This window comes from Erythrolamprus reginae, chromosome 1, assembly GCF_031021105.1.
Source record: "Erythrolamprus reginae isolate rEryReg1 chromosome 1, rEryReg1.hap1, whole genome shotgun sequence".
NCBI classification, from domain to species: domain Eukaryota; kingdom Metazoa; phylum Chordata; class Lepidosauria; order Squamata; family Dipsadidae; genus Erythrolamprus; species Erythrolamprus reginae.
In genome coordinates, this window is record NC_091950.1 from 408,649,384 (window position 1) to 408,676,565 (window position 27,182).

A 27,182-nucleotide genomic window follows, 5' to 3' on the forward strand; every position below is an offset into this window, starting at 1 on the left:
CTTCATGGATTTTCCTTTATCGCGGTTGGTCCTGGAATGTAACACCCACGATAAACAAGGGACCACTGTATCTACAACCGTTGCAGTGGCCCACACCACGTGATGGCCATTTGCAACCTTCCCAGTTGACTAACCAAAGTCAATATCATTCATTTAACTGCAGTGATCCACCATCATTAAAAAAACCCCATAAAATCGAGTGTGCCTCATTTAATAACCAACTTGCTTAGCCATGGAAATTCTGGTCACAATTGGGGCTGTAAGTCGAGATGTGCAGAACATCTGTCTCAAGGCTACGGATTTGGGATAAGAAAAGTAGAAATGCATACAGGGCTCAAACTAAAACCAGATGTTGCATACAAGGCAAGTTCTTGGACATGTGTTTGACTTCCGGAACTGGCTGATTTCTGGAAGAGAGAGAGAGAAAGTCTTTTTGAAGAAGGAGAATATGGTGTAGCCTGTTAGGACAACCGAGAAATGCAACCAGAAGCACAATGAGAAGACTGCTGTTCCAACATAATTCTGACTTTTGAGAGGGTAAAATCTTCTGTGAAAGCTGCAAACTAGTGGGCTATGCACCAAAGGTGAATTCCTTGCCTGTCCAATCACACTTGGCCAATAAATAATATTCTATTCTATTCTATTCTAATTTCTAATTCTAATTTCTAATTTCTAATTCTAATTTCTAATTCTAATTTCTAATTCTAATTTCTAATTCTAATTTCTAATTCTAATTTCTAATTCTAATTTCTAATTCTAATTTCTAATTCTAATTTCTAATTCTAATTTCTAATTCTAATTTCTAATTCTAATTTCTAATTCTAATTTCTAATTTCTAATTCTATTCTAACTGAGATTTGCAGATCAGAGCAAAGACGTCTGCTTATTAGTAAAAAAGATGTAGTGTCGCAGTGGTTAGAACACAGTATTTGCAGGCTGACTCTGCTTACTGCCAGAAGTTCAATTCTGACTGGTTTAAGGTTGACTCAACCTTCCATCCTTTCCGAGGTGGGTAAAGTGAGGAGCCAGATTGTTGAGGACAATAGGGTGATTCTGTAAACCGCTTAGAGAGGGCTGTAAAAGGCCTGCAAAGCGGTATGTATAAGTCTAAGTGCTGTTACTACTATTATATCTAACTTCATTATTATCGAGCCCTGACGGCGCAGTGATTAAAAAGCAGTATTGCAGGTTAACTCTGCCCACAGCCAGAAGTTCAATCCTGGCCGATCCAAGGCTGACACAGCCTTCCATCCTTCCCAGGTTGATAAAAAGAGAGTCCAGATTGGTGGGCGCAATATGCTGACTCTATAAATAAACAGTTTAGAGAGTGCTGAAAGTACTGTGAAGTGGTATTGACTTTTTTTTTACTACCGGTTCTGTGAGTGCGGCTTGTTGGGTGTGATGTCGTTTGTTGGGCGTGGCTTGGTGCATGCGGCAGGGGAAGGATACTGCAAAATTCCCATTTCTTCCCCACTCCAGAGGAAGAATACTGCAAAATTCCCATTCTTTTCCCACTCCAGAGGAAGAATACTGCAAAATTCCCATTTCTTCCCCACTCCAGAGGAAGGATACTGCAAAATTCCTATTCCCTCCCCACTCCAGAGGAAGAATACTGCAAAATTCCCATTCCCTTCCAACTCCAGAGGAAGGATACTGCAAAATTCCCATTTCTTCCCCACTCCAGAGGAAGAATACTGCAAAATTCCCATTTCCTCCCCACTCCAGAGGAAGGATACTGCAAAATTCCCATTTCTTCCCCACTCCAGAGGAAGGATACTGCAAAATTCCCATTCCCTCCCCACTCCAGAGGGAGGATACTGCAAAATTCCCATTCCCTTCCAACTCCAGAGATAGGATACTGCAAAATTCCCGTTCCCTCCCCACTCCAGAGGAAGGATACTGCAAAATTCCCATTCCCTCCCCACTCCAGAGGGAGGATACTGCAAAATTCCCATTCCCTTCCAACTCCAGAGATAGGATACTGCAAAATTCCCATTCCCTCCCCACTCCAGAGGAAGGATACTGCAAAATTCCCATTCCCTCCCCACTCCAGAGGGAGGATACTGCAAAATTCCCATTCCCTTCCAACTCCAGAGATAGGATACTGCAAAATTCCCATTCCCTCCCCACTCCAGAGGAAGGATACTGCAAAATCTCCATTCCCACCCCACTCTGGCTCCCGCCAGGTGGTATTTTACAGTTCTCCGAACTACTCAAAATTTCCGCTCTGGTTCTCCAGAACCTGTTAAGTACCTGCTGGAGTTAACCTGTGAGCAGTATAAATAAGTGCTAGTGTTAATGCTAGTGCTAGTGCTATCCCAGAGACATCCTGTGGCACATCCTTTTACCATAACTTTACCCTTAGATGCCCACTGTTAACCTCACCTGATTCCTAAGCGGTCAGTATGGGGCGTGCGTAAGCACAGCAGCATGCCTACCATCTCTGTCCTAATGTTCCCTCTTATCAGTAGCAATAGTAATAGCACTTAGACTTATATACCACTTCACAGTGCTTTACAGCCCTCTCTAAACCGTTTACAGAATCAACATATATCACCTCCAACAATCTGGGATTAGATAGAAGGCTGAGTCAACCTTGAGCCTGGTGCGATTTGAACTAGTCCCCATGTGATGTATATAAACAATGTTATATCTATGTATATTACTAATACGCATGGCAAATATTTTTTTTAATTTATTTATATGTTTGTCAAACAATTATAGGATGGTAATTTGTGCAAATAAAACATTAGATAAGTAATGATAAAAAGTAATGATAGGAGACAATAGAACAGTATGACAGGAATGGTAGGCACAATGGTTCGCTTATGCACGCCCCTTACAGACCTCTTAGAAATGGGGAGAGGTCAATTGTAGATAGTCTAAGGTTAAAGGTTTTGGGGTTAGGTGTAGAAATTACAGAGTTACTGTAGGTAGTGCATTCCAGGTGTTGATTACTCTATTGCTGAAGACATATTTTTTGCAGTCTAGTTTGGAGCAGTTGACATTTAGTTTAAAATATAAACAAACTAACAAACAAAGAAATAAAAAATAATGAATGAATGAACGAACCAACGAATTAACGAATGAATAGGGGAGACAAACCAAGTTAAAAACAGCTAACCATCAAGCCAAACCGGGCCTCTACGTACCTAGCAGCTGCCATAGATGCACTGTGTTCATTAGGGCCACCCTGCCAATCGTACCCTTCATCTCGACTCTGGTTCGGGTGAACCAGGGTCAGTAAGCTGGCCTGGAACCTCACCGGCCCCCTTTTCGCCTAACTGATCCCGGGTTCCTCATCCCCCTCTCTTCTAGTGGGTTCCGCTCGCCTCCGCTCCCCCCCCCATTCCCTGTCTGGTCTCCAGCCCGGGTTTTCTATGCAACGCCGCCTCTCAGCCATCCAAAGGGGAGAGTCCCCCTCCCCTCCTCTTCCCGGCTCAGCGAAAGCGAATGGCAGCAGCTGAAGGAGCGGCGGCGATGGGAAGTCCGAGCCGGGGAGCGAGCTCAGCAGCCCCGGGACCGGCGGCCTCCGCTGCTCCTTCTTCTCTCGGCCGGCGCTCCGCAGAGGCCACGATGACCTGATTTCCTTCGAGCGACGGGTGCCGCTGCCTCTCCCGGGGATCCCTCGCCCGGCTTTCTCCCCGCGCATCCTTTGGAAGAGCCGCAGAGAAAACCGCGCGCCGCCGCCCCCCACCCGTGCGCTCCGGGGAGGAATGCGCGCCTGGCAGACGGAGCGCCATCCGGAAGGGGGCCGGAGAGGGCAGAAGAAAGAAACGAGGGGGGGCTCTTAGCGGCACCTGCGCCCCTCCCAACCCTCTCCCCATCGGCTGCAACCTACAGACTTTAAACAAGAAAAACCAAACGGGGAGAACGGCGAAGGGCATCTCTTTCCAAGCGACCGCCTTGTTGCGTTTTTGCGCGCGGTCTCTCTTTCTTTCTCGTTCTCTTTCTCTCACTCTCTCTCTCCCTTTCGGAGGCTTTCACTCTTCTTTGTTCCCTCGGTAGACCCCCCCCCTCCGGTCTTCTTTTTCATTTATTCCTCTATCTCCCCCCTCTCTCCTTCTTCTCTATCCTTCTCTCTCGCGCTTTCGCTCCCTCCCTCCTTCCCCCCTCTCTCTCCCCGTCCCTCGTCTCCCCCATATCTTTCTTCCTTTCCCAGCATCCCTCCCCACTACCCTCCGCGCGCGCCTCTCCTCTTGCTTTGTCGCCTATAAGGCATCTCTCAGCAGGGGCTTGGCGGGCTCGGTGCCTTTGGCCCGGGCGTCCTCCGTGGGGAGAAGAAAAAGCATCCGTTCCTTATTTTCCACTCCCACCCACCCGCCCCCACTCCCATCGTAATAATTTAGAAGTTTGCGGATAACTCCTTCCCCTATCCAGGAAACATTTCGTCCCCCCTCCCCTTCTCTGCGTCCCTCCGCCAAGAAATAAAGTTATCCTTTTAAAATTTCTACCCACGTCCTTTCTCTCTCTCTCTCTCTCTTTCTTTCTTCCGTGCCTTTGCCTTGCTCGGCTCCCCCCCCCTCTTGCAGTGCTTCAAGAGAAAGAAACCCAGGAAAACGTGGCTGCGTCCCAGGGTTTCTCTGGGTCAACTCCTTTTATTATTGAAAAAGGACCTGAAGTGTTCATTCGGAATCCAGCCGCCCTTCCGACTTTCCTCCCCACTTTTTGGAGGGGTGCTAAACCGGGACTTTGGAATTTCATCTGGATTATCCTCTGGCAAGCCGGTCAGACTGGAACACACAGCGACATTGGGGAACTTGGTCTTCTGCGGTGTGCGAGTCAATTCCAACAACCTCCCCTCCCTCCCTTCCTAATATAAGGGGGTTTAGTTTTTCCCAAAGACTAGTAGTCTTTAAGAAGGTCTGGAGGAGGTTGGCACAGAGGGGAGCTTTCTGGGACCGGTTCCCTCTCTCTGCTGCAAAAGGATGCTCCCTGTTTAACTTCCTTTCCGGCTCTCCCAGAGAGTCATGAAGGTCTTGCTTTCCAGCCTCGCGAACCTTTATCTCTGGAATGAGATCTCCAATCTAGTCTGCTTTTCCGCTTGCCTGCCACCTGCCAGCACTTGTCGCTTTAAATAACCCAACTGTGCAAACTGAGGGAGACTTGCCAAAGATGCAAGGATGGGAAAGGCGTCCTCTTCACCACCAGCCTCTTCTTGAAGGGGCTCCATCCCAGCTTATCTTCCTCCAAGTTTACCTGTCCTTCTTCCAGTAACAGTTGAAGGAGAAGAAGGAGAAGAAGGAGGAGAAGGAGGAGAAGGAGGAGAAGGAGGAGAAGGAGAAGGAGAAGGAGAAGGAGAAGGAGAAGGAGAAGGAGAAGGAGAAGAAGAAGAAGAAGAAGAAGAAGAAGAAGAAGAAGAAGAAGAAGAAGAAGAAGAAGAAGAAGAAGAAGAAGAAGAAGAAGTTCCATTTGCACGTGTCCCACATTGGGAAGTTCTTGATGGCTTCTCTAAGGAGAGTGAAAGTCTTGCTGATCTTAAACTTGATCGCCGTGGCTGGCTTTGTCCTCTTCTTGGCCAAGTGCAGGCCCATTGCGATGAAGAACGGAGACGCTTTCCATGAAATTCATCCCAGGGCAGAAGTGGCCAACTTGACAGCCCACCCAGCCAACCCCATTCAGGATGCAGTACTGAAGCGGTTGTCCCTTCTTGAGGACATCGTCTATCGGCAACTAAATGGTAGGTCTACTGTTTCTCTTAGGGGGTTCGTTCCTGTATAATATATAACTCTCTTGCTGTTCCAACTGTTTTGATTTGGGTGGCTTTGTAAGAAAACGACTGGATTGCATGTGATGAAGAATCTGGGTCAATAAGTCCTACAACTAGTGGCAAGAATGGAGAAGGTCTTGAAATTCATTACTTTCCTCTCCAGTTAGAAAGGGAAAGAATGGTATAAAATACTTATTCCCTCGATACTTTTAAGGCAATGTCCAGTACATTTAAGATTGAGACTTCTCAGTTCACACATCTTACAGATAAGAGGCTATGAGGTAGGGAAGGAACCCTGAAACATTTTCTCATTTAGTGTGGATAATGCAGAATTAGTATGATCAGTCCTCTGAATAGATACAACAGCTTGAATTCCCACACCTGCCAAAGCTAGTTACTAAATTAATTCTTCTTCTGGTGTGCAGAATATATTGTAGCATTATATCATCACATAGGCTAGGTTTGTACAATGCACTGATACACACATCCATATCCTTTGATTTTTTTTAAAAATGCAACTTATGGATTGATGATGGAGTGAAAGTTGCTGTGTGAACGTACTCCCTGAATTAAACGTGTTAGTCTTATCTTGTAAGATCAGGCACTTTTTCTGTCCTCCGTGCACTCTTAAAGATATTTCAAAGTCTGAATTTCGGAGTGTGAATTCCTGCATGTTGGCACCATCTGGGCTGGTGGTTTTTTTTGCAAGATGATGCTGGCTGATTTTTATTGCACTTCTCCTGTGTGCTGCTTTTGCACCTGGACAACATTTGGTGGGGTCCTCTGTGCATATAATGATCCTGGTGTGTGCATGAGCTGTGGCATGGGGGAAAAATATCAGGATGTTGCCTGCTTTTCCCATGGAAAGCATTTCTTTCCATCTTCAAAGTTCCCTATTATTTCAATGGTTGCAAGCTTTTGGGATCCATGTACCCAACAGGGTAAAGTTAATAGCTAGCCTTGATCTCATCTACCGATGAAAATAGAGTAGGAAGAATCTGTTAGGAGGTAATTGCATTCTGTCTCTTCTCCAAGTTGGAGATAAAGGAGAAGTTAGTTTTGAGGAGCAATTTACCTCTAGACTCTTCCCTCCACCTGACTTTCCATCTAAGGGTATTGACTTGAGTGGAGCATATTTTAAAATGCTAAAGCTGCAGCCCGACTGGGATGGGATTCAACCTAAGTAAGTAGACATTGTAATAAGCTGCAAGATTCTAAGAGGTGGAATCATTGAGTTTCCCATTGGCTGTGTTTGCACAACTTGCTTAACCAAGTCAGGTAAAAAAAATCTAATTGCTTCATTTGCATACACAGCTCGGGTTGATTTCGTTTGATTAATATTAAGCTTGTTTAAGGTTGCTTTGTGTGGGGGGGGGGGGGACAGAGAGAGAGATATTTAATATGTTAGATGACCTTAACCTATTTTGTCCTTTGGGTGAACCCCAAAAAGGGCTAATGAGGGCAAATGTATTGTGAGAATGCAGCCATAAAATATGCATGGGGTGCTTTGTTTAAGGCCACTTAGCACATCCTTCTGAGCTTGGAAACAAAATGCAGCTAGTGAATATTAGATCGGTGGGGATGCCTTGAGTTGCTATTTCTAAAAAGCGGCCATGGGAAAACTGTACTTTTAGAACAGATCTCGAAGCCGCCAATTATCCTTGACTTGTGAAGCCCACAGAAATATCTATGCAGATTGTCAGCCATCCAGGTCACTGTTTTTCCCAAAAGTGTTTTCTCAAAAGGCAAATGGACTTTGTTTCCTTTGAAAATGTTTCACTTCTAGAAACATAGAAACATAGAAGACTGACGGCAGAAAAAGACCTCATGGTCCATCTAGTCTGCCCTTATACTATTTCCTCTGTTTTATCTTAGGATGGATATATGTTTATCCCAGGCATGTTTAAATTCAGTTACTGTGGATTTACCAACCACGTCTGCTGGAAGTTTGTTCCAAGGATCTACTACTCTTTCAGTGAAATAATATTTCCTCACATTGCTTTTGATCTTTATTTATTTTTATTTATTTATTTATTTTGTCCAATGCACAATACATATTGAAGAGGATAGACATGAGTTATTATATATAAAGAAAGGATATAAAAGTCCAATACACAATGAGGGTTTTAGTGGGTATATATCAATATACACATAGTAAAATACATGATGAAGGTTATAGAGGAGATACTCATAGTAAAATATATCTAAGAAATAATAGAAAAGAAGATATAGGAATAGAATATATCAATGAAAGAATAGAAGAAGAGATATAGGAATAGAGGAAAGGTATATAGGAGATATAGGAGAGCAATAGGACAGGGGACGGAAGGCACTCTAGTGCACTTGTACTCGCCCCTTACTGACCTCTTAGGAATCTGGATAGGTCAACCATAGATAATCTAAGGGTAAAGTGTTGGGGGTTTGGGGATGACACTATGGAGTCCGGTAATGAGTTCCACGCTTCGACAACTCGGTTACTGAAGTCATATTTTTTACTGTCAAGTTTGGAGCGGTTAATATTAAGTTTAAATCTGTTGTGTGCTCTTGTGTTGTTGTGGTTGAAGCTGAAGTAGTCGCCGACAGGCAGGACGTTGCAGCATATGATCTTGTGGGCAATACTTAGATCTTGTTTAAGGCGTCTTAGTTCTAAACTTTCTAGGCCCAGGATTGAAAGTCTAGTCTCATAGGGTATTCTATTTCGAGTGGAGGAGTGAAGGGCTCTTCTGGTGAAGTATCTTTGGACATTTTCAAGGGTGTTAATGTCTGAGATGCGATATGGGTTCCAAACAGATGAGCTGTATTCGAGGATGGGTCTGGCAAAAGTTTTGTAAGCTCTGGTAAGTAGTGTGAGATTGCCAGAGCAGAAGCTACGTAGGATTAGGTTTACAACTCTTGAAGCCTTCTTGGCTATATTGTTGCAGTGGGCTTTGGCACTTAAATCTTTTGTTATTAGTATACCAAGGTCTTTAACCGAGTGGGGATTATCTGTGATAATTTGATTATTCAGTTCGTATTTGGAGTTCAGGTTCTTCTTCCCAATGTGTAGGACAGAGCATTTGCTAGTTGAGATTTGGAGTTGCCATGTGTTAGACCACTCAGAAACAGCGTCAAGGTCTTTTTGGAGAGTAGTTGTGTTATCGGTGGTGTTGAAGAGTTTTACATCATCGGCAAAGAGGACACAGTTGCTTGTGATGTAATCGCAAAGGTCATTGATGTAGAGAATGAAGAGCGTTGGTCCCAGTACACTACCTTGGGGAACACCGCTTTTAACTGGGACGGGGGTGGATATGGTGCTTCCTATTTTGACCACTTGTTGTCTGTTTGATAGGAATGCTGTAATCCAGCTGTGGAGGGATCCTGAGATGCCATAGGATTTGAGTTTTAGGAGTAGTTTGTCATGGACCACTGAATCAAAGGCTTTGCAGAAGTCAATATAAATTGCATCTGTAGATTTCCCTTGATCTAGATGAGTTGTCCATATATTTTTGCAGTGGAGGAGCTGCAGGTAACTTCAGATTGTGTCCCCTTGTTCTTGTGTTCACTTTCCTATTAAAAACACTTCCCTCCTGAACCTTATTTAACCCTTTAACATATTTAAATGTTTCGATCATGTCCCCCCTTTTCCTTCTGTCCTCCAGACTATACACATTGAGTTCATGAAGTCTTTCCTGATACGTTTTATGCTTAAGACCTTCCACCATTCTTGTAGCCGGTCTTTGGACCCGTTCAATTTCTCACCTGGGAAGCTTCTTCATTTCTGACTTGCTTCTTGGATGAGACGCAAAACATCATCAATGAAAACCAAGGAAGTCTAGTTGCCTTTTGGGGGGGGGGGGAAATCACCTTCGGGACTCGCAGAATTTACTTTCTTTGTGATGCTGAAATTTGGCTATTAATGCCTGTTAACGATCAACCCTCTATCTTTTCCCACTTGCTTTTACTATTTTAAGTTTATAGTGTGTTGACTTTGCCTGTACACACACACACACACACACACACACACACACACACACACACACACAACCATCTGAAATCCTAGCCTTGGCCAATTGCATGATGCAATTGTCTAGCTAGATGACATGGCCCTAATCATTGAAACTTGCCAATTAATGAATACGTGGGGAAATAAAAAACTTTTGCATCCAAAGGTGTGAGAGGTATTTTATGAGGTTCAACTGTGGAGCCCTTCCAAATGTTGGAAGAAATAACCATCCGGTTCAGTTCCAAGCTGGGAGAAAGACACTAGAAACATGGAGGTTGATTGGAAAGATGGTTGAATGATGAAGCGGAAGCACCTGGAAGCACCTGCAGTTGAGAGTGGTGGGGGTTTATACCTTCTCTTGGGCTTTCCACTTGAGCTTCCTGTTCCTGTGCAAGAACATGGAGCCTTGTTGGTTCAGTGGTTAGAGTGCAGTACTGCAAGCTACTTCTGCTGATCACCAGCTGCCAGCAGTTTGGCAGATCGAATCTCAGTAGGCTCAAGGTTGACTCAGCCTTCCATCCTTCCAAGGTTGATAATATTGGGGGCAATGTGCTTACTCTCTGTAACATGCTTAGAGAGGGCTGTAAAGCACTGTGAAGTGGTATATAAATCTTAATGTTATTGCTAACATGTATTTTATTGGCTGCGGTCAGACTCCCATGGGGCCATGTACGAATTCTAGGAGTTTGTTTGGGCTAAGCTTGGTTGAAATTTGGCTGATGCAATGAAGGAGCTTGTTGGGCAATTCTTAGTGTGGCTAAAAGGTTGCTCCAACCTTGGTTCAGATCAGGGGAAAGTTTTTCTTTCCACCCCTACCTGTTCAAATGGATCTGCCAATGTGGCCATTCCTCCTCCTAGCTTCCAGGCAGGTGGCGGACAAAGGATGACCTTGAACGTCTTGAAAGAATGTGTTGTGGTTGCATCTGCTCCCTCATAAAATCACCTTTCCCAGATTCCCATAGTCATCAGGCCTTCTTCTGATAGTGTGGCAATCTGATGGTTTTCCCCCCAGCTTCCCTCATCAGCTCGACATAAGCCCTAAATGGCTCAGGGCCAGACTATTTACAGGACCGCCTCCTCCCCCCTCCCTCGCTGCAGCTAGTAAGGGCCCACAGAGTCAGCCTTCTCCAGGTCCCTCCCACCAAACAATATCGGTTGGTCGGACCTCGGGGAAGAGCCTTCTCGGTGGCGGCTCCAACCCTTTGGAACCAACTGCCTCCAGAGATCCGCATTATCTCCAATATTGGCCCCATTTGAGTGTATCGGTAGTGGTGGTTCAGAGAACCGGTAGCAGCTGCAGTGCAAGGCTACAATCACCCAACCAGATGTCACCACTTGATCTTTTTTTAACCTTCTGGACATGCGCAGAGGGTAAAAAAAGTCTCCCAAACCTTTAAGGAAGGTAAGTAGATTTCACCTCTGCCAGAAGTGTTTTCCTTGTTGGCAATTCTGTGTGCAGCCACTGCTTTTTTTTTACAGGAGGGGACTTGCAGAGAAAAGAAAGCAAGCACAACCTCCGACATCCTCTGGTGAGAGTTAGAAAGGTACACACTGCATTTACCTAAATTATGTAGCGTGCTGAGTGGTGCAATTTTGAGATGCAGAAACTCATCATAATAGGCCTCTGACCAGTAATAAAGATCTCTCTATTAAATTGACGGGGCATGGCTTTAAATCTATACATCGTGTTCCGGCCTAAGGTCTATAAAACACAATGCTGGTGTGTGTGTTTTATTCCTTTCTAGATTGTGTAGGGTCAACTTGGAAAAGTGACCGAGTTTTAGACAAGTATCTTCAGAACTAAATTATAGCCTTCATAGAAACAGAGAAACAGAGAAGATTAACGGCAGAAAAAAGACCTCATGGTATATCTGGTCTGTCTTTATACTATTTCCTGTATTTTATCTTAGGATGGATATATGTTTATCCCAGGCATGTTTAGATTCAGTTATTGTGGATTTACCAACCACTTCTGCTGGAAGTTTGTTCCAAGCATCTATTACTCTTTCAGTAAAATAATATTTTTTCACGTTACTTTTGATCTTTCCCGCAACTAACCTGAGATTGTGTCTCCTTGTTCTTAGGTTCACTTTCCTATTAAAAACATTTCCCTCCTGAACATTATTTAACTCTTTAACATGTTTAAATATTTCAATCATGTCCCCCATTCCCTTTCCCTTCTGTCCTCCAGAGTAGTGTTGGGCGATCCAAACCCGCACAATTCGGGTCCATACCGAATTTTGTGATGTTCGGCATACCGAACCAGAACCCATTTTTTAAAAAAACCGTGCTTTTGTTCGGCGTTCGTGCCCATCTGCTGAGAAGAGGAGGAGGAGCCGGGCGCCGGTGGTGGCGGAGGAAGGCGAACACCGGGGAGCTTTCGGCCGGTCAGGGGGATGGGAGGGAGGCACAAAAGGAGCTGGGGAATCCCTCCCACGAAGAGATTCCGGGGGCGGAGCTTTGACGTCATGTATACCCGTAGGAATGGAATCCAGGAAGTGATCACCTTGGCGTCCTTAGCAACCTGCTGGTATACGTGACATCATAGGGAGTTGCCAAGCTTGAGAAACACTGCTCCAGACTATACAGATTGAGTTCATGACGTCTTTCCTGATAAGTTTTATGCTTAAGACCTTACACCATTTTTGTAGCCCGTCTTTGGACCCGTTCAATTTTATCAATATATTTTTGTAGGTTCATCTTTTAGTTTTAAAGGTAAATCAACTCAGGGAGTCTGTAGTGGGAGTGAAATGCAATGTATACATGTACAGAAGGCTTTGCGCATGCACAGATGGGTAAAAGAACCCAAATGGCAGTGTCTGGGCAGGTGGGCAGGGCCCCATGCTCCCTTTGTGGCTGGTTCTTCGATAACTGACAGGCATGAGTGAACCAGGAGCATTTCACCCCTGGTCTGTAGAGATTCATGGTCATCCAGGTCACAGTTGTCTCCAAAGGTGCTTTTTCAGGAGGCAACTGGACTTCCTTGTTTATTTTTTCTTTTCTTTTGAAGACGTTTTGCTTCTTCAATTCTGATAGGATAGTGGGGAATACAAGGGATGAACACCCTTTGAATGGTGTGGGAGTAGGAATGGAGGAAAGATTGCAGATTACAGGAACTAGGAGCACTACTAAAAAAGGAGGCAGATGACCAGCTGTCTGCAAGGAGTATAAATCCTTCCATTCCCCACTATCCCGTCAGAGCTGAAGAAGCTTCTTGGATGAGAAGCGAAACGTCTTCAAAATAAAAGTTGGAAATTTTTTGTGACGTGCCTGTAGTACAAATCTAATGGTGCTTATTTACTGTTACATAAATTATATTTACATTTATTGATTGATTGATTGTTAGAGTTGGAAGAGACCATGCGGGTCATCAAGTCCAACCCCCTGCCTAAGCAGGAACCCTATAGCATCCCAGCCAAATGGCAGTCCAATTTCCTCTTAAAAATATCCAGAGTATTGGAGTTCACAACGTCCGCTGGTAGGTTGTTCCACTGGTTGATCGTTCTGACCATCAGGAAGTTCTTCCTTATTTCCAGGTTGAATATCTCCTTGGTCAGCTTCCAGCCGTTGTTCCTCGTCCGGCCCTCCGGTGCCCTGGAGAATAAAGTGATCCCCTCCTCTCTGTGGAAACCCATCGTATACCTCTAGACTGCTATCATGTCCGCTCTGGCCCTCCTTTTCTCTAGGCTATCCATGCCCAGTTCCCACAGTCTCTCTTCGTAAGTCTTGGTTTCTAGACTCCTGATCATTTTGGTTGCTCTTTTCTGCACCTTCTCCAGAGTTTCAATGTCTTTTTTGAAGTGTGGTGACCAGAACTGAACACAGAAAAACTGAACACATTTGTTTGTTTGTTTGTTTGTTTGTTTGTTTGTTTGTTTGTTTGTTTGTTCGTTCGTTCGTTCGTTCGTTCGTTCGTTCATTCAATTTTTATGCTGCCCTTCTCCTTAGACTCAGGGCGGCTTACAACATGTTAGCAATAGCACTTTTTAACAGAGCCAACCTATTGCCCCCACAATCCGGGTCCCCATTTTACCCACCTCGGAAGGATGGAAGGCTGAGTCAACCTTGAGCCAGTGATGAGATTTGAACCGCTGACCTACAGATCTACAGTCAGCTTCGGTGGCCTGCAGTACAGCACTCTACCTGCTGTGCCACCCCGGCTCTTCGATATATACATCGAGTTTTAGCAAAGATCTTATTTGGTCACAAAAGGAAAGCCAAAAGACATACCAAAATATGACATTGCCTGGCTGACAGGACCTGGAGAAGACCAACTTTGTGGGACCTGACTGGTCGCTGGGATACATGAGTCAGAAGACGATCCCATAAGTAATGCCACTATTCAGGCTATTAGTACAGATAGTCTCTGATTTACGACAATTTGTTTAGTGACCGTTCACTGGGCCTACCTTGAGGTTATTTATGATCTGATTTCGAAGTTGTGATGGTTGGAAACTTCAGGCACCACTCTACTACAGTATTTGGAAATGATCTGTTGTGGTTAGCTCTGGCTCAGCTCCTGCCCCAAGGACTGTGGATGTAGGGGAGACATCCACATGCTGCAGGCCTGTTTTTGCCCCCAGTGGAATCTGATGATGAAGGCTCCTCTGACCAAGAAGACATGAGTGACAGGCAGGAGGAGAGTGTGGCAGACAGCTCAGAAGGAGATCAATTATCTAGCTCCTCCTTGGATTCAGAACAAGAGTTAATGATACAGCCACGCATGCGGAGAGCGATGCATAGGCAACAACAACTGAGAGATTATTATCTAGGAAAATGAGGCCACCTGTAGTTGGGTGGGGCTGTGGTAATTAGTGAGGCTGCTATAAATAGCAGCCTGTGGGTTTGGCCATTGTGGAGGATTATCTGATCATTGTGTTTCATGACTGCTTTACTGACTTTGACTTTTTGTGTGCTGATTTTTCCCTGCTTTGAAACTAAACCAGAGCAAAGTGTGTTTCACTTTGTGAAAGAAGGACTTTGAATTGCCTCACTGCTGCAAGCTAAGTATCTCAGGACTGATAAGGGACTTGTACAAATTACCAGTTTGGTTGGAGACAAGTGCTCTTTGCTATACCAAAAGAGGGCTTAGTTTATGTGAATTTTCATTATAAAGAACATTGTTTTGAATTTTCAAACGTGTGTGTGTGTGAAATTTGTACCTGTGAATTTTTGGGAGGATTCTACCAGAGAACCCGACAGAACACAATCTTCTCCCTCAGTAGATTTCTTTATTGTAGTCTTCTCTCCATAGAATGGACGTATCACTCTCTTCACCCTCCCTCTCCTTCTCTTATCACGAGCTTCCGATGTTTGCTTTTTATGGAAGATGCCTCAAGGCCATTGAATTAGCTGAGCTATAACTATAAAGTCAATGACCAAAACCCTACAGTTTCTATCCGTTTAAATAAGGTTTGAGCAGTCAGACCTCAACGATCAAGTAATTTGGAAGATTAAGCCAGAGAATGAGGCAATAATAGCAAAAGTGCACCCAAATGTTGATGTAGGAAGTGGTTTTAGGCAGGAATGAAAAAGCTCTAAGCGTCCATTCTCATCCATATGTAGTGACTACATATTTGTAAACTAGTTAGCTTAAAAGATTTTGGTCCTTCCAAAGTCTTGAAGCTGCTGCTTCCTAGAGGTGTACAAATTGGCGTGATTTGATTGTGAGAATTGATTTGATTCAGACTTTCAAAATCAATGGCTTAATCTTATTTGGAAAACCAATTCCGTCAGAGAATTAAAAAGCCTCTCTACACGAGAAGTCCTTTACTGGCAATCACAATGGAACCCCAGATTATTCTGGCTAAATACGAGACTATTGTTAAAAGAATTTTGTCCTATTTTATGAGCTTTCTTGCCACAGTTAAGTTAGTGACATGGTTGTTAAATGAATCGGGTTTCCCTGTTGATTTTGCTTGTCAGAAGATCACAAAAGGGGAATCACCTGCTCCCAAGACACTGCAACTATCATAATAAATACAGTGATACCTCTACTTACGAACTTAATCCGTTCCGTGACCAGGTTCTTAAGTAGAAAAGTTTATAAGAAGTAATTTTTCCCATAGCAATCGATGTAAAAGCAAATAATGCGTGTGATTGGGGAAACCACAGGGAGGGTGGAGGACCTGTTTCCTCCCAGGAGATTCCTAGAGAGGCCCCATGGAGGCTTCCCCCCACCTTTTCCGGCCCTGTTTCCTCCCAGGAGAGTCCTAGAGATGCCCCATGGAGGCTTCTCCGTGCCTTTTCCCATCCTGTTTCCTCCCAGGGGATTCCAAGAGAGGCCCCATGGAGGCTTCCCCCCACCTTTTCCAGCCCTGTTTCCTCCCAGGAGACACCTAGAGAGGCCCCACGGAGGCTTCCCCCACCTTTTCTGGCCCTGTCCGGCCCTGTTTCCTCCCAGGAGATTCCTAGAGAGGCCCCACAGAGGCTTCTCCCTGCCTTTTCCGGTCCTGTTTCTTCCCAGGAGTTACCTAGAGAGGCCCCATGGAGCCTTCTCCCCACTTTCTCCGGTCCTGTTTTCTCCCAGGAAATTCCTAGAGAGGCCCCATGGAGGCTTCTCCCTGCCTTTTCCGGTCCTGTTTCCTCCCAGGAGTTACCTAGAGAGGCCCCATGGAGCCTTCTCCCCACTTTCTCTGGTCCTGTTTTCTCCCAGGAGTTACCTAGAGAGGCCCCATGGAGCCTTCTCCCCACTTTCTCCGGTCCTGTTTTCTCCCAGGAAATTCCTAGAGAGGCCCCATAGAAGCTTCTCCCTGCCTTTTCCAGTTACAATTTCAGAGGGTCAGGTTTATAAGTGGAAAATGGTTCTTGAGAAGAGGCAAAAAAATCTTGAACACCTGGGTCTTATCTAGAAAAGTTCATAAGTAGAGGTGTTCTTAGGTAGAGGTATCACTGTATATACCAGTTGCCCAAAGTCCAAATTTTGATCACGTGACCATGAGGATGCGGCAACAGTCATAAGTGTGAAAAACAGTCATAAGACATATTTTTAGTGCTGTGGTAATTTGAATTGTCAGTAAATGAATGGTTGTAAATTGAAGACTTGTACATATACACAAACACACACATACAAACACACCAGGTGGAGGTTGCTGCTCTTGCTGCTACCGGTGTGCTGCATGGGAAATCTCTGCATCTCTGGCATGTATGAGCATGCATCCAAGCGAGATTTTGCTTCTGCACATGTGCAGGAAACATAGAAACATAGAAGATTGATGGCAGAAAAAGACCTCCTGGTTCATCTAGTCTGCCCTTATACTATTCTCTGTATTTTATCTTAAGGTGGATCTATGTTTATCCCAGGCTTGTTTAAATTCAGTTACTGTGGATTTACCAACCACGTCTGCTGGATGTTTGTTCCAAGCATCTACTACTCTTTCAGTAAAATAACATTTTCTCACGTTGCTTCTGATCTTTTCCCCCAACTAACCTCAGATTGTGCCCCCTTGTTCTTGGGTTCACCTTCCTATTAAAAACACTTCCCTCCTGAACCTTATTTAACCCTTTAACATATTTAAATGTTTTGATCACGTCCCCCCTTTCCCTTCTGTCCTCCAGACTATACACATTGAGTTCATGAAGTCTTTCCTGATAAGTTTTATGCTTAAGACCTTCCACCATTTTTGTAGCCCGTCTTTGGACCCATTGAATTTTATCAATATATTTTTGTAGATGAGGTCTCCAGAACTGAACACAGTACAGTATTCCAAATGTGGTCTCACCAGTGCTCTATACAGCGGGATCATAATCTCCCTCTTCCTGCTTGTTAAATAACTCTAGCTATGCAGCCAAGCATTCTACCAAAGACTGTTAGAGGCATTCAGTTATTTTGGAGGCATTCATTTTGAGTAAACAACTTGATGTAAATCAAGATTCTGATTCAAGGAGGCGAATTCAAAAATTCTATTGAATTGAGATGCTTTTTTTTTTTGTTGCACAGATTAGCTTCTTAAATCACACGTTTTTTTGGTTACCTACTATTTTCTACCAAAATCTCAAGCAGTATAACCCTCCTGAGGTGTAAAGAAGGAGTTTGAAATCTGCCTTTTGAGTTGGAGCATGGGTCGGACGCTATAAAGCCCTCTGGGTGAGAATTCTAATTGAAAAGTTGACTTGAAAAGACGCAAAGTATGTTTTTTTAAGTGTTCCCAACAGATCTGCAGATGGATGTGTGGACCTCCGTTGTGTTCTCTTGATAGCTTTTTCTTTGCAGAACTGAAAGGTAGTGTGGCTTTGAGTTATACAATCAACATCAATGACTGTGTCTTATTTCTCCCCCAAAATTCCTGTGAGCATAATACAGGATTGTACTATGCAAGAATGGGCCGGCTAAAGAGTCAAATCAGCATCTGGGGAAAGGTTCTTCTGGTTTTGCAATTTTGTTTTCTGAAAATCTTTTTGCAAAGGAAAAAATGGACATAGAACTCCAAAGGCAGGAAACAATGGACTCACAATTGATTGTTGACCTACTGTATATTCTCGCAACATATAAGGCAACCATTTTTGTTCTTGTTTTTAAAAAAGTGAAGAATCTTTTCCAATCTGTTATTGAAGATAATCAAGGTGGAAACATAGAAACATAGACGATTGATGGCAGAAAAAAGACCTCAGGGTCCATCTAGTCTGCCCGTATACTATTTCCTGTATTTTATCTTAGAATGGATATAGGTTTATCCCAGGCATGTTTAAATTCAGTTAAGTTTGTTGGTGGAAGTTTGTTCCAAGCATCTAGTACTCTTTCAGTAAAATAATATTCTCTCACATTGCTTCTGATCTTTTCCCCCAACTAACCTCAGATTGTTCCCCCTTGTTCTTGTGTTCACTTTCCTATTAAAAACAGGAGGGGGGGAGGGGGGGAGGTTGGGGGGGGGAGGGCGAGGGGGAGGGAAAGAGATTAGTGTAATTATTATGGGGGGAAACTTTTATATATGTTTTTTTTTTAACTTATTTTATGTTTCTTATATAACTATGAGTGGTCGTGGTTTGTAATATGAGAAATAATGTTTGCAAAGTTTCCTATCATTTCAGTTTGTATAATTTTGATAAAAACTAATAAAACTTCAAAAAAAATTTTTTTAAAAAAGGAAACTTCTTAAAAACAAAACAAAAAAAACCCACTTCCCTCCTGAACCTTATTTAACCCTTTAACACAGAGGTCCCCAACCGCCGGTCCGCGGACCGGGACCGGGCCGTTGGGGTTTTCCGGCCGGTCCGCGGCATCGGAGACCCAAAGCCCATCCTGCGTGGAGGGAGACGGAGCCAAGCGGGGCCACCCGGAGACCTTTTCCCGTCTTCTTCTCCTCGCTCGCTCCCCTCATAACCAGCAGCCCCGCTCGCGGGGGGATGCCCGTTCGTAGCTACGCCAGCCCGCCAAGCGTCGAGGGGGCTTCTGAGGCTGAAGGGAAGAGCCGGAATGCCCTTCCCGCGTTTAGATTGCTTGCCGTTGGGGGAAACGGAGGAGGCGGCGGCGGTGGGGCGCGATCGCCTAGTTTCTGGAGCGAGGAGAAAACAACCGCCGCCTCCTCCGTTTCCCCCAATCTAAATGCGGGAAGGGCATTCCGGCTCTTCCCTTCAGCCTCAGAAGCCCCCTCGACGCTTGGCGGGCTGGTAGCTACGAACGGGCATCCCCCCGCGAGCGGGGCGGCTGGTTATGAGGGGAGCGAGCGAGGAGAAGAAGACGGGAAAAGGTCTCCGGGTGTGTGCGTGTGTGCGCCCGCGCGCGCCCCGGGCAGCCAAAGAGCCTCTGTTGTTAAACTCTCCCGAGAGCGGAGAGCCTCTTGCAGCAGCTGCCAAAGCCACCGGCTTCGGCGCCGCTCGTCCCGCTCATCGCCCGTATCCAGCAGATAGGCTTTGAGTTTTTGGCTGGGGGGGGGGGAGAAGTAGGACCTTCCTAAGTCCCCCCCCAGTCAAAATCACAAAGCCAGGCAGCCCCCAGCCGCCAAAGGAGCCTCCTCATTCTCCCCGCCCTGTGGAGAAGTGTGGAGGGCTGCGTCACTAAGCTCCACCCCTCCATAACCCCACCCCCATATGACCAAAGCCCCCCCCCCCACCGGGCCGTAGAAAACTCGTCTAACTTAAAGCCGGTCCCTGGTGCTAAAAAGGTTGGGGACCTCTGCTTTAACATATTTAAATGTTTCGACCATGTCCCCCCTTTCCCTTCTGTCCTCCAGACTATATAGATTGAGTTTTTTGAGTTCCGGACTATACAAATTGAATTCATTAAGTCTTTCCTGATAAGATGGGATTTAACATAAGATGGATTTTGGACTAGAAAAACTTTAAGGTTCCTTTCAGTTCTATTTGATAGATAGTTTAATAGAGGTGGAATTACTAATAGGGCTCATTCTGATCCAAACCATCCAATTGTTTCAGCTTAGATTCTCAAATTAGTTTGATTGGGACGTTTAGGTCAGAACAATTCTATTTATTATGTTGGATTATAAAAAGATGGATAATACAAAAGATGTCTGAAGAAGTTCAGCTTGAATTGAATATGTCCATTTAGGCAGTTTGGATTTAAATTAACAATTAATCTTGTTTGGATATTCAGTTGAGTTGCCTTCTAACAGAAGGTCAGGCTGAATATTCACATTCCCTTATTGACTATCTCTAGCATTCTTCTTTCTCCTTTCTTCCCCCTTCTCTCTTCTCTACTCTCTTCTCTACTTTCTACTTTATCAAAAATTCATTTATTTATCATTTATCCCATCGATCCATCCTATCCATCCATCCATCCATCCATCCATCCATCCATCTAATTCAGATACATGAGTTATGAACAGTTGAGTTTGTTTAGTACCAAAAGAGGATGCCATATGATCTTATTTATTTATTTTATTTATTTATTCATTAGATTTGTATGCCACTCCTCTCCGTAGACTTGACAGCTGATATATGAAAATTCCCTACCCAGAGAGGCAATGCTCCATAACTCTGTCCATACAGAACCAATGGAACAGATGTTCCTTCAGGTGTATGTATTACAAAGATATTCACACTAGCCTTATCTCACCAATACCACATAAATACTCAGAGCATATAGGACAATGTTATGTCTCCCTGATGCTTGCAGAAATTAAACCTGTTACAATGTACAATCTTGCCATGTTCTACACAGCAACAATTAAAATCCATCAGATGGATGACCTGTTACCTCAAACTAGTCTTAACAAGCATCTAATTTGTTATTTAAGAGTGTCTTATGCTGTGATAGATTAGATAACAATGTATTAACATCATATATTCTTGTATTTAATTAATGTTTTTATTCCTGTAGAAAGTCAGCACCCACACTCTCCTAGAAGAATGAAATAATTTGAGAAATATTAGAAAAGGCAGAATATTATATTTCCCTGGATGAGAAATTGAGAAACATTTTTTTAAAGGGAGAAAGCAGCCCCCACCTTCCTTAATAGCCCAGAACAGATGTCAGGACTTAAGAGAAAAAGAGATAGATAGTTCTATTCATAAGCAATTTCCTTGCATCAAGGTCTGAACAAAGTAGGGTTAGCTCTCAGCACAATAGGAATTGCCCAACAAACTTCTTCATTGCATCAGCCCAAACCTAAACCAAACTTAGCCCAGGCAAACTCCTAGGATTTGTACAAGGCCTTATGGGAGTCTTACAACAGCCAATAGAATACATATTCTTGCACAGGAACAGGAGGCTCAAGTGCACACACCCATCAACTTCATGTGTCAGCTATCCAGAATCACATGTGCTTGGTAGTTTTGTTCATCATTAAATCATTTTTCCAATCAGCCTCCAGCCTCCATTTTGTCTTCAGTTGCCTTTCTCCCAGCTTGGAAATGGACCTGGATATTTTTTCCAACATTCCTTTTCATATTTAGTTTTTTAAAAAAATATTTTTTCTATTTGTTTTTATTTTTTAATAAAGTTTATTAATTTTCCATTCTTTTCTTTAAAAATCAATAAGTACAATTGGTAATTCTGCATTGTTACATTTGTTTCCTTTGGGCTTCATCACGTTTTATAAACTTAATCACATTATACTTAAACTTATTTTTGTTACAATGATTAGAATACTTATACGTTTCTATTTACATATTTATATATTCTATTTTAGCTCTTTCTTTTCATTTTCGTTTTACTATGCTCAATCCAACAATACCATCTATCCTAATATTTTGAATCTTTCTGGCCTCGCAAGTCTATTGTTAGCCTATCCATTTTGGCTCATTGATATTTCCGGTGTATTGTGGTTAGCTCTGGCCCAGCTCCTGCCCCAAGGAATGTGCAGGTGGATGTGGGGGAGACATCCACATGCCACAGACCTGTTTTGCTCCCGATGGAATCTGCTGACGAAGCTTCCTCTGACCAAGGAAGCGTGGGTGACAGGGAAGAGGGGAGTTTGGCAGACAGCCCAGGAGGAGATCAATCATCTGTATCAACCCTGGATTCTGAACAAGAATTAATGATACATCCACGCATGCGTAGAGTGATGCATAGAAGACAACAACTGAAGGATTATTACAAGAGAAAATGAGGCCACTTGTGGTTGGGTGGGGCTGCTGTAATTAGTGCTACAGATAAAAGTGCAGCCTGGTGTTTTAGCCTCATGGCAGTTTATCTGATTCATTGTTTCATCAAGATTGTGGTTTTTGTGCTGTGGACTCTCTGGACTTTAGAATTGGACTCAATTTCCCAGTTATTGGGTGAGCAATTGGATTGCATTTAACCCATGCCTTATGTGTACCAGAAAATCCCTTTGACATTTAAAAAGGGAGCTGTTTCTGTTTTTCTGTTTATAAAACCTTTTGAGTTTTCCTTTTATCGTGTGGTGTGTGTCTTCCTGGACTAATTACCCTGTAATTACGGGCAGTTGAAACACGCTGGCAGAACATGGTGTAAATTCTATTTGTGATTGGATGATTTATTGCATCCTGTTTTTGTTTTTAAAATGTTTTTTTCACCTGGTGTATTTTATATATTTTAGCTTTTAAAATTACTAACTCTATTTTATTTTTATTTTACTGATTTTGAATATACTGTATGTTTTTTAGCTGGCTTTCCCCCTCCCTCAAGGAAACTTCCCCCATTTGAATGACTGGCTGGTTGGCCTTGAACTCCTGCTTTTTAAAAAAATGCTTTATTTCTAAAGTACAAAAACTCACTTGAGTTACCCCAAGACATGCCTGAAGATGAATAAATTGCCAACCCCTCCCCAGCCCTGTTTTTCACCACTGCATATAGTTCCTATCTTGCTTTTATTTGTTTTATATTCAAAGGAGCTAATACTCAACTCTGGAACGCCATTGTTAAACTCTGGCAACCGAACAAAGCGAAGCATTAATAAAAGTGTCACAGTTACGTTTTTCAGGAAAGTGCTTGGCTTTTACTTAAAGTAGCAAACCATTTCTCTTGCAATATTCTTTGTCTTCTTCATTCTCCCATTTTCTTGGAGTCAAAGAGATATAAAGTGTATAATGTTTGTTTGTTTGTGTCACACCTTTATTTATTTTTTTTACAAATAACTCAAGGTGGCAAACATACCCAATACATCTTCCCTCCTCCTATTTTGTCCACAGCAACAACCCTGTGAGGTGGGTTGGACATGAAGAGAAGGACTGGTCCAAAACTGGCTTGTATGGCTCAGGTGGGACTTGAACTCACAGTCTCCCACTTTCTAGCCTGGTATGTTAACCTCTAGACCAGTGGTTCTCAGCCTTTCTAATGGCATGACCCCTTAATACAGTTCCTCATGTTGTGGTGACCCCCAATCATACACCTAGCACCAATTCTCTCAACAGAGCTTTAAGCTGATTGGCAGGAAGGTCAGAGGGACACACCCACTATAAACGCCTGATTGGTCGGATTGTAAAAATATGTCCTAAGGCGCCAGAATAGAAGCTTGAGCAATGCCAGGGGGGACGTGCTTTTTTTGCCGCAGGGAGTAAGGGTTTTTTGCACTGAACAATAGCCCACAACACAGAGCAGGAGATATGAGATACAGATAACAAACCCTCGGGTCTTTTTAGACCCAAAAGGAATTTTGAGACCCTGTAAAAAAATTTCCCTGCATATCTGAAACTTGAAATTCCATAACTTTGTCTCATTTGAGAGGATCTTTCGAAGGATGGTGCTTTTTTTGTAGGGGGGGTTGTTTAGTTTTTGCTGGGCAAAAAAACATTACACTTGTTACCCTCCGGGTCCTTTTAGACCTGGAGTATAAAAAGGTTGGTTCTAGCTACCGGAATGGTCTTTTTGAATACTTTTTTCACTAGTATACTAATTCAAACATTTCTGAACACAATGAAATGAAAATTGAAGTGAAACATTTAATGCTTATTTGTTTATTCTGCTCATAAAAGCATGTGCCCCATTTTTGTGCAATTTTGTTAATTTTTATCTAGATTAGGCTGCAAAATCAGACTTTTTTGACCATCTTTGGCATTGGCATACTGATTTGAACATTTCTGAACGCAATGAAATGAAAATAGAAATTTAAAAAATGATGCTTATTTGTTTAGTTTGCTCAGAAAAGCCCCCCCCCGGCTGTGTGCAAGGCTTCCAATTTTCAATTTTGTTGAAAGCCTTTGCCCTTTGCCTACTAATTTGAACATTAACACTTCAATTTTCATTTCATTATGTTCAGAAATGTTCAAATTAGTATACTAGTGAAAAAAGTATTCAAAAAGACTATTCCAGTAGCTAGAACTAACCTTTTTATACTCCGGGTCTATAAGGACCCGGAGGGTAAAAAGTGTATAGTAAATGTGAGGAGAATAGCAGGGTTAAATTACACCCCAATCATGATGATAAGCCCTTGAGTTTTTTTCAGCGAAAAATATGCTGAATATTGCAAACAATTGTCCTGGCAGAGCATTGGGGGGACATGAGATGTTTACTTCTTCCAGGGGGGGGGGGGGGTAACAGAAAATGATTGAGAAACACTGGACTAGAAGACCTTCAAAGTCCCTTCCAGTGCTACCATTTATTATTATGTACATGGCCAACCCATGACTGTTATGTTTCAACCCAGGCTCCATTACAATCATAACTTGAGGACTACCTGTAAACTCTACCAGTTTTCCTTTATGAGAGCAAGCAAAGTTGATCGGTTGCCTTGACAATCTGGGAGACAATTATAATAATCTTGAAAAATTATTCAGTTTTTCTACTTCCATGCTTCCCAGACAAATTTACCGTGGTTGAGGTACTGTCAGATTTCATGCTGCTTCTAGTCCGCAAAACCATGAGGGCTAGCAGAACTAAAATGGATGCTTGGTTCATCCAGGTGTGTTAAGGGCTAAGCTTAGATTCTTGAGGATGAATAATAGAAGAATCAGTTGACATATTTAGCATCTCTTGTTATTATAGCAATGTCTAAATATTGTCTGTCTTCTCCAGTGGAGGGTTCCAACTTACCTCAATTACCTCAATTTCAGCTCACATCCTTCCACACCACATGAGCATGTGGAAATACGTGAGTACCCACACCCATAATTCAATGCCTGGGGAGGGCAAAAACAGCCTCTGGAGGCCGGAAATGGCCTGTTTCCCAACTTCTGGTGGACCCATTAGGCTCGTATTTTGCCTTCTCCAGGTACAAAGACTTTCTTGGATACAGGGAAGGGTAAAGATGACCTCTCTCACCCCCCATAGGATTTCTGGAAGTCAAAAACGCCCTCCCAGAGCCTCTCTGAGAACCAAAAATCAGCTGGCCGGCACATACATGCAGGTTGGAGTGGAGCTAGGGCAATGGCTCATCGGCCAGCAGATATGGCTCCGCATACCACCTGTGACACCCGTGCCATAGGTTTGCCAACACTGCCCTAATTTGAAAAAAAGATGGCGACTGCATGCACAGTGCCAGAACTCTCCTTCTGCACATGCTCAGAAGTAAATTAAAAAAAATAATAAATTATTTTTTAAAATGGTAGCTCCCATGGACCGGCACCAACTGATCTGGTTTGGTGACGTTATTATGACATCACCAGCAGGTCACTGCCAGTTCAAGCAGGAACTCAGCCCTGGTTTTCTCCAAAGAAGAGCAAAAATTAATATCACTTACAGCTTAAATTGAAACCAGGGTTAGATTTCTTTATTTTTAACATCTCTCCTTTAAGAATTAACATCCTTCTAAAATGAATCAGATTAAGAGTATAACAAGTAACTAAATAAATATATGTCAGAAGGATGATTAAAATATGTGGGGGGAAAACATGATAGAAATTAAACTTTCATGAAAACATTGTAACATGGAGAGCATCTGTTTGGATGTGCTGCTTAATAAGCAATATCTCACCATTTCCCAGAAAGCCTCACGAAAATTTCATTTAAAAGCAACTAAAAGTAAGTACAAATGAAATGTCATTGGTATAAATAAATAAAATATGGAAATGAAACTGAACGATTCACTTACTTGCGTTACGCATATCGATTTTTTTCCCTTGAAATTTTATTTTTAATTATGTATGATATTTTTTGTCCAACCTTTATTACTTTATAAGTGTCAAAGTGGCACTTCCTCCTTTCCCCACAATGACCATGTGAGGTGGGTTGGCTGAGAGGGAGTAACTGGCCCAAGATCACTCAGCTGGCAGAATTCGAACTGAGGGGTTCTTGGTGCTCTTTGAGCTTGTTTTTTTCCCCCTTGCAGAACTTTTCTAGATAAGAACCAGGTGTTCAAGATTTTTTTGCCTCTTCTCAAGAATCATTTTCCACTTACAAACCCGAGCCTCTGAAACTGTAACCGAAAAAGGCAGGGAGAAGCCTCCATGGGGCCTCTCTAGGAATCTCCTGGGAGGAAACAGAGTTGGAAAAGGTGGGGAGAAGCCTCCATGGGGCCTCTCTAGGAATCTTCTGGGAGGAAACACCTGGAAAAGGTGGGGAGATGCCTCCATGGGGCCTCTCTAGGAATCTCCTGGGAGGAAACAGGGTCTCCACCCTCCCTGTGGTTTCCCCAATCGCACACATTATTTGCTTTTACATTGATTCCTATGGGAAAAATTGCTTCTTCTTACAAAGTTTTCTACTTAAGAACATGATCATGGAATGAATTAAGTTCATAAGTAGAGGTACCACTGTATAAGGCAAACTGAAAAGAGCCTGAAGATAGATGAAGTCAATTCTGTAGATGTTGTAGAGACTCCACATTCTAGAGATAAAAGAAGTTAAATTGTCAGACAAAAGGTTGATGGGGTATGTTGCCAGGCCTGATTTAAAATTAATGCTTGCCTTTCTGAGAGTTGAGCCTTAGAAAGAAATGGTATCAGAAGAAAAATGCTTATGGCTTATGGAACAGGAGAAGCCGTTTTTTAAAAACTGTGAACCTTTTCTCTATTTTTTAAAATGATATTTATACACTTATAGAGTTTGAGCACTGGATGATAAGAGAAACACAGATCTTTGGATGTGAGAAACCTGTGAATCTAGATTGAGGATAGGATGATATTTTAGTATATGGGTTTTTTAAAATTTTTCAATATTTTAATTAATTGGATTATGTATTGGATTGCTTTTCACTT

At 43.0% G+C, this 27,182-nt stretch overlaps 1 protein-coding gene across 1 annotated transcript in view; it reads left to right on the top strand.

Moving 5' to 3' along the window:
* The first annotated feature begins 5,442 nt into the window (after window positions 1-5,442).
* Window positions 5,443-27,182, top strand: part of GALNT17 (polypeptide N-acetylgalactosaminyltransferase 17) — a 425,502-nt gene continuing 403,762 nt past the window's right edge. Inside the window, exon 1 of the mRNA XM_070730672.1 lies at window positions 5,443-5,680. Within this exon, the coding sequence (XP_070586773.1) occupies window positions 5,443-5,680 (238 nt within the window). The remainder of the gene's footprint in view (window positions 5,681-27,182) is intronic.